Genomic DNA, 7,724 nt, shown 5'->3' on the forward strand with positions numbered 1-7,724 from the left:
TCAACGGGACTTTTATAATCAACTACAGTATTTTCTTATCAAGCGAGCTCTGCATAGGGTCTAATGTAATTCACCCAGCGCGGTGGGAGACTCGTTTTGAGGAAACTACGGTTGTAGCTCAGTGTCTGCCTTGCTGTGGTTGCGGAGAGGTGTCTGTTTTGTAGAAGAAATCATCCGCCGATGAGTTACTGATCTGGAAAAACCGAATCTGAAACCACAGAAAAACATTCAGATCCCAAATGTACAGCGTTCTAATTCTTCCAGTCTATTAGCAGCTTTCCTTAAGAGGTCGGACACTGAACGTCTGCCTGCTGAGTTTGACATTACTTAAGCTTTAGTGCGGGGAAAAGCCATGGAGATTTGACCGATGCAGTAAAATGCTAACCAACCAATGGGAAGAAGTTGAGCCCTTAAGACACAGCCCCTCCTCATTTGCATAATGAGGCAGAAATGCATACAGAAATGTAAAAAGGACAGGCAGAAATGTAAAAACGACAGGCAGAAATAAATAGCATCACAGAAATATATAGGGTAAAAAAATACAAAGGAAGAATAAAACAGACAAAAATATTATAACATGCACAAAAATAAATACTTAAAAAATATAAGTAATTAATAAATAAAGTTGAAGATTATAACGCACAATAAATAAATAAGGTAATTATTACAAAGGCGAATAAAAGAATAAGCTAATTAAAAGAGATATATACATTTATGTCTCACTGTATAATTTAATTTCTACCTACATTTATTAATTTGGTGGCAATTAATTGTATGCTTATTTATTTATTGAGCATTTATTTATTTCTGTATTTATTTTTAGATATGGAAGACTTGGTCCTCCATACGCTGACGGTAATCTTTAGAAAGTTAAAACCTACCAAGACGTGGTCATATTGGTACCCACTTGACCAAGAATGCTGTTTCTCAATAGGGATCTCAAAGAATTAAAGCTGCCGGAAAAGCCTGTGAATGCTGAAGGCATTGACTCAAACATCTCTCTACATTTGGGGGATAAAAAGATACGAAAGGTCAACTTTTTTTGTCATAGTATTTTTTTGCAACCTGGTTAAACCGAACGAAAAATTTAAGACCAGACCTTTTTTTTTTTGACCGGCTATGAAATCAGTATAAACACCAGTTCAAACTTTAGAACTTTACAATTTTATTCACAAAAAAGGCCCAAAAATATTCAGACACAACCATTATGTGTCAAATATTTATTTCTTTAAAACGTTTATTACTGAATTAATTCATGTAGGGAAAGTTGAATAGTACATCTTTTGCATTTCTCCAGTGTACAGCAAACCACAGCTGACGAGTGTGTTTTAGAACCACAGCACACGAGGCATGTGTACCACATGCACAGTTTGGTGTGCCACTTATGTGTGTATGTTCTATATTGAATACGAACACACATTTATATATTTATTTATATATATATATATATAAAAAGAAATCAAAGAGTGAGATTTCTGATACCATTTCTAGGCCCTTCAGGTCAGAGCGACCTCTTGGCGTGCATCAGGATCCCAAACCTGCCAGAACCCGCTCTGAAGACAAACACCTCCACAGCACCTCCTCTTGCAATCAAACTCTCCCAATTCTAAATAAACGAATAAAAATGTCAGTTATAGATGCTGTGTGCTGCTGCTGCTCCAGCGTCTCTGGCGGGGGGGGCGCGTGGCTCGGGTCCAGACACGGGGATCCAGTGCTGCAGCTCATTCCCATTTGTTCTTGTTTTGACGAGGCCGACGGCGTGGACGCTGAAAACACTAACTGCTAACGTTTCAGTTTGAACAGGCTGCAGGGCGGTGACAAGAGAGGAAAACATCACGAAGGACTTGAAACAGACAGCTGTTAATATTCTGCAGCGTGAGATCAGTCAGTTCTCACGCTGAATGCATGTCTTTACCGTTTACACAGATTTCCCCTCCCCCCCTTGCTAAATAAAATCACAACAGAACCAAAAGAAAAGACAAAAAAAAAAACACAGTCTGCTCTGAGGACGAGGTCCCAGCGATGCCTTGCAGGAACCGGTTTCCTCGCCTGCAGATGGTGAGTCCGTCACTGATATGTGGGTGTAGAGGGAACACAAGGCTAGTGGCAGCAGAAACAGAGCGGGGAGGGGGGAGGGAGCACTTCCTGAGGACTCAACAGGGTCCCATCACGCGGCGATTCACCCTGGGTCTTGGCCAGCCGAGGGCCGCTATGGCAACAGTCCAATGAGAGGCTCTGCTGGCCTCCGAATATATTTATACATAATTTGGTTATTCTATAATATTGGCAGTATTTTTGTTAAAAAAAAAAAAGAGAATGAAAAGAGATTTAAAGCAAACTTTGAATGGGTAGTAAGACTGCAGTGAACAGTGCAATCAGAGCTCCCGGAGTGGTTTCAACTGCTCTGCTGCAAGTAAACTAAACCAGAAATAATAGAAAACATCAGATCAGTCACCATTGGCTCAGCGCTACTGGAAGTTACATGATTTAGGAGGGGAAGCTTGGCAAAATACAGAAAAAAGAAAAACATTACACGAGAAAACACCAGTTCCGTCCTTTAGGTCTACTGCTAAATGTTCGCTAATCAACTTCATTGTTGGGTTGGGTGGGGTTGGGTTTGGTTCCCCCCCTCCCCCTCCCCCTCCAATCGGGTCAAACACAATGAAACCGAGAAGTTCATGATCTGTTGGCGTGAGCCTGCAGGAACACAGGCGACTGAAATGTATGCTCTTCAGAGGTGCCGGGACCTTTCTTTCTTTGGAGCCGTGCACAAAGTCCTCGCTCCTGCCACAAAAACAACTAATCGAACGAAAAGGAAAAAAAAAAAAGTCTAAAGGAAACACGAGTCCTCCCACTCGGGTGTGGGGCCAGCCTCGGCCTGGAGCGTCCCATGTGCAGTGGAATGAGGAGGAGAGATGAGAGACTGAGAGAAGAAGACGGGGGATTATGCACGCGCAAATCTGAGCATCGCGTCAATCAGATGCTGGCTTCAGATTCTTCACCAAAGAAGGACCTCAGGTCAAACAGTGCTCATCTGATGCCTTCCAAATAAAACCTGATCTGACATTTCATAAAAATCTGTACAATTTCTTTTTTTTAAAGTCTTCAGGATTAGTTTGTCCAAAGGGGACATATTTCCACGTATTTTCTTTGATTTTTTTTTTTCTCTTTTACTGTATATTTAATAAATCTTTATCTGCTCTTTAATTTAGATGCTCTGAGTCCCATGGTGTGTTGAATGAGTGTGTGGAGCGACGATGCCTCCAGCCGTTCGGGGATCAGTTTGCTAGCAGCACTTTTTCTTTCGTTTACTGTTCCGGGTGAGTTTGACCACGTCGTTCTGTTGCTGCTGCTGCTGCTTGGCTAGCACCTCCTTCTTGGCTTTTAACACCAGCTCTGTGATGCAGTTGAACATCTGTGAAAAGCAACATTACACTGTCAGAAGAGCACTTTTTTCCCCATTATTTCAATTTTGGAAAGTGCCAGATGAAATCTTGATTTTAGTCATTTACATTTTTGCACAAAAATACATATTAATTACAATGTATTGCAACAACGTTCAAACTGCATTTACTTTATAAGGATTTTATGTGACAAACCAACCAACACAAGCTGATGAATGATACGCATCTGTATTTATTCCCTTTAACTCCCCTGGAAACAGGGCAATGCAGGCTTCACAGGTCACCTAACTGGTAAATAAAGTAGGGCTGCCCGCTATCAGAAAAACACTGGATATGCAATATTCTTTGTGAATATTGTGAAGAGGATGTGATTAACAAATATTTAGGTCTACAGGCCTACAGTGAGTAGCGAGGCATTTGTATTAGAAACTAACATTTACTAAAATCCTAGCAGTACTTTGTCACATTAATATTGTATGTATATAATATTATTATTACAGATCAGGAAACAAACAGCATTGTGGAGAGCAAGGAATACCGCAGGTGGGGTCAGGCAGAACACTGGAGAAGTTTAAAGTTTGGTTCTAAAATAATATCCTGGGATTTGAACATCTCACAAAGCTCCGTTCCACCCATCATTCATCATATATCAAAGAGTATGGAAGAACTACAGACCTACCAAAATATGTCCGTCCATCTAAACTGACAGGCTGAGCCACACAACGACAACTCTGTTCCCCTTATGCTTGTTGCTTTACGCTTGACTCACGTACGCTGAGCATTAACGTCTGCAGCATTAATGCTCCACGCGGCTCCTCCTCCAAAGCAGCAGTATTCTCCTAGACACTAGGGGCAGCGTTGCGCTCCTAAGCCAAGCGTATTACACCCCACAACACATTGAAGTAGATAACACAGCTGTTTCCAACATTTAGGCCTCTCCAAGAGTGACGTTGATTTATGTCCAGGAATTGTTAGTTCCTTGATCACGGTGAACTTTTTGGGTCGAATCATAAAGATGTCTGTATTTACGACCCCCCAGCTAGAACAAGTGCTAGCTTGTCCGCTATGTTGTTCCACGCAGGACAACGTGCATCTCTGGCTTTATGCTTTGGCTCGTTGACCTGCAGGAGCATGGACTTCAAGTGTTTTGGAGCATCTGACTGGTTTTCCTCCAATTTTCTCCTGTTTTTAGCTCCATGCAGCTTCAGCTGAGCTGCAACCAGGCTCCTTGTGACCAGAACTTTGAATGGTCTTGTTACTGAAAAGTGCTTTATAAATAAACTTGCCTTGCAGATGGAGACTTGGCAAAATTATTACCAACAAATTAAATTAAATTAATTAAAATCTGCTTTTAATGGAAAATGTTTGGTATGACACATTATTCATCTTTTAATAACCACACTTTTTATGTTCTCTTCCATTTTATAGTAATCACACCCATCCAGTGACTTTTCATCCAAAACCTGCTTTTATTAAACTTGACTAAATCCAGCTCACATTTCCAGTGTAAGACTGAGCGTTTCTTATTGCTGAGAAAATAACTATTTTTCTCTTTTTCAATCAAGCTCTAAAGAATTCAAAACTAGATGCCTTTCTATTAATAAGGCAAACGTGCAAACATTTTCAAGTTTAATTAAAATACTGCATACTCAGTTTATTGTTGAGCAACTAAAAAGAGTTGATAACATAGTTTTTCTGTGATCTTGTTTGTTTGTGTCTTTATTATGTCTTCTTGGCTTGTAAGTACTACTGACTTGGCAATCCTGGACCAAAAGGTATACAGGTCGGACCCCATTGGTTTAGCTCAAAGCACAGTCACATGTAAAGAGTCCGGCCGAAGCCCAAAGGAGAATCGGTGGCAAAACCAAAAAAGGCCTTTATGTCAAAGAAGAATGGGCAAAAATGTAAGAATCTGGATATGCAAAGCTGGTAATAACATATCCAATGAAACAAGAGCTGAAAATGCAGTCAAAGACGGGACTAAATCAGGGGTGCCTGCCACACTTTTCAGATATTCATTTGGCAAAGATCTTTAAAACCATTTAACATCCTCCTTCCCCTCGACTATTCTGCACCTCTGTGTGTTGGTCCATCACACATGATCCCGTTAAAATGCATCGTCTCTGGTTGTAACCTGACAAACTGAAATGGGTGTAAATACTTTTACAAAGACACAAAGACTTCTAGGTGAACAAAATCTCTCAAAGTTTGCATAACCAAGAGACAAATCTGGGAGTCATCGGCCTTCCTAATCAGTCTGCCTGAAGATGCTGCCTCACCTCTTCGACGTTGATATTCTCTTTTGCGCTGGTCTCAAACAGGCTGATTCCCATCTGCTCTGCAAACTTCTGCGCGTCGGTCGTCTCAACCACCTTGGAGCTGGGGTCGTCGTTCTTGTTTCCCACTAAAACACAGAGAGCAAAGCGTTGGCGGGCTGCTGAGACGGGGGGGCTTCCCTGCGGGTCTCTGACACCCGTGCAGCGTTCAGACTGGCGGCCGGGCTTCCTGGAGCGGCGGGGAAGAGAAAACCCACCTAATATTCGGCACACGTCGTCACAGTTCTGGTTGATTTCATGTAACCATCGTTTGACGTTGACGAAGGACTCGGCACTCGTGACGTCATAAACCACTATGACCCCATGCGTTCCTCTGTAGTATCTGGAGAGGAAAAGAAAACGAGAGGGTGAGCATCCATGTTGGGATCTTGTTGCCTTTAGAAACACCACAAGCAGGTTGCAAAAGCATCTGTATGCCCCGCTAGAGCGAAACGTTGAGCCACTACATCAGCTTTCATCCACTGCTTATTCAGCAAATGTAATCAATAGCTGCAGATACAGACGACTCATAAAGATCTATAAAAGCTTAAAATGAGCTCTTTTGCTGCAGCAAAATAACCTCACAGTGAAAAATGTGAGGAAAATAAAGTGGCAAACCAACTGGTACGTCTTATAATCACTTCAAATTGACTTCAGCTGAAACTTTCCCGGCTTTGCTCAGATCAGAATAAGGCGGAGCGTTGCACCAACAAACACTTAAGGTGGGTTTGGTGTGAAACCAAGGATCACCCTGCAGACGCCGCCTCAGGCCCACTGTTACGTACAGTGACAATGACATCATGAGAGGAAAACTACATCTGGTGGACTTTACACATAAACTGAAAATAGGCTTCATCAAGAGATCAGTAGCCATGTTTACATGCACAAAAATTCACAATCGGATTCAAATGTATTCAGATTAAAAAAAGAGTGATAAATCAGATTGTACTGTTATAAAGGGCACACTATCAATTAATCTGATCATGATGTGCCTGTTTATGCACCAGGCTTTATTCAGAATACAACCACTGACATGCACAGTTATCAAATTTCCCTAAAAAAAAAAAAAAAAGACAGACAAAGAAGTACTTCTGTCTTTGCCGAACAACAAAAAATAGAAAACAAAGCAGTTTTCACAATAATGTGTATGAGTTTGTTTGTCTTCCCGGCGCCCAGGCTGGACTAGCACCAGGTTCTAATTATGGTTGAGTTGTTAGTGAATAATTTAAGAATTTTGAGCTCTTTTAACGTTTCGAATAGAAAAGGTTGTATCGGGGAGCCCCGACACTTTTGCTTCCCGACATATTTACGCCACTGAACAATGTGGAAATGCGTCACGTTTAACGGCAGATCCACATTCAGAATAACTTGAGCCTGACAAGCATGTTGGTTGGATCATCAATGGGCACAAACCCCCCCTCCGATTGAGCTTAATCTGATCACAATATTACAATTGCCGAGTTTACGAGATGTTGTTTTTTAATTCCGATTACTTTTGTCCATGTAAACGTAGATAAAGATTCAAACCACATGACCAAGTTAGGAAAGAAATAGCTCCCCAGATACTAAAATCAACCTTCTTCCACAGCCAGACCTAAACCCTACAGACAAACAGTGAGCTGAGCAGAAGAGAGGCTCCTGGACTCTGGAGTCTCTGGCAAATGTTACAGGAACGTCCTCCTATTGTCAAAACCGGGTTTTTAAGCAGCTGCTCTGCTAATAATCATTTAGTCATTTGGTTCTAAATCATTTCTCATTGAACTTCAGTAAATGCGGACATTGTAAAGTCTAAAAGCAGCCTCTGAGGCAGCTCGGTTCTACGCAGCGCGCTTAGCTGGAGAGAGTTTGTGGCTCTGACGACAGCAGCGTCACGGAGGGAGCCTCCCCAGAGGAGCGGCGCTGCAGCAAACACAGAAACAAGCCTTTGGCAGCCTTCCTGCACATGTGACCGGACAGGATACAGTTTATCCTCTGATTTTGTCCCAAATGTCCAACAGCACATGGG

General features: G+C 41.8%; 1 protein-coding gene across 1 annotated transcript; it reads right to left on the minus strand.

The window, feature by feature from the left end:
- Positions 1-1,189: 1,189 nt before the first annotated feature.
- Positions 1,190-6,187, minus strand: LOC118565055 (ras-related protein Rab-35-like; the record flags this gene model as incomplete). The annotated part of the gene is made up of 3 exons (XM_036144651.1): positions 1,190-3,415; positions 5,684-5,808; positions 5,938-6,187. Coding segments are annotated over 3 exons (504 nt in total), but the record flags the coding sequence as incomplete, so codon positions are not given.
- Between the last annotated feature and the right edge of the window lie 1,537 nt (positions 6,188-7,724).

Source organism: Fundulus heteroclitus, chromosome 12 (assembly GCF_011125445.2).
Source record: "Fundulus heteroclitus isolate FHET01 chromosome 12, MU-UCD_Fhet_4.1, whole genome shotgun sequence".
Lineage (NCBI taxonomy): Eukaryota > Metazoa > Chordata > Actinopteri > Cyprinodontiformes > Fundulidae > Fundulus > Fundulus heteroclitus.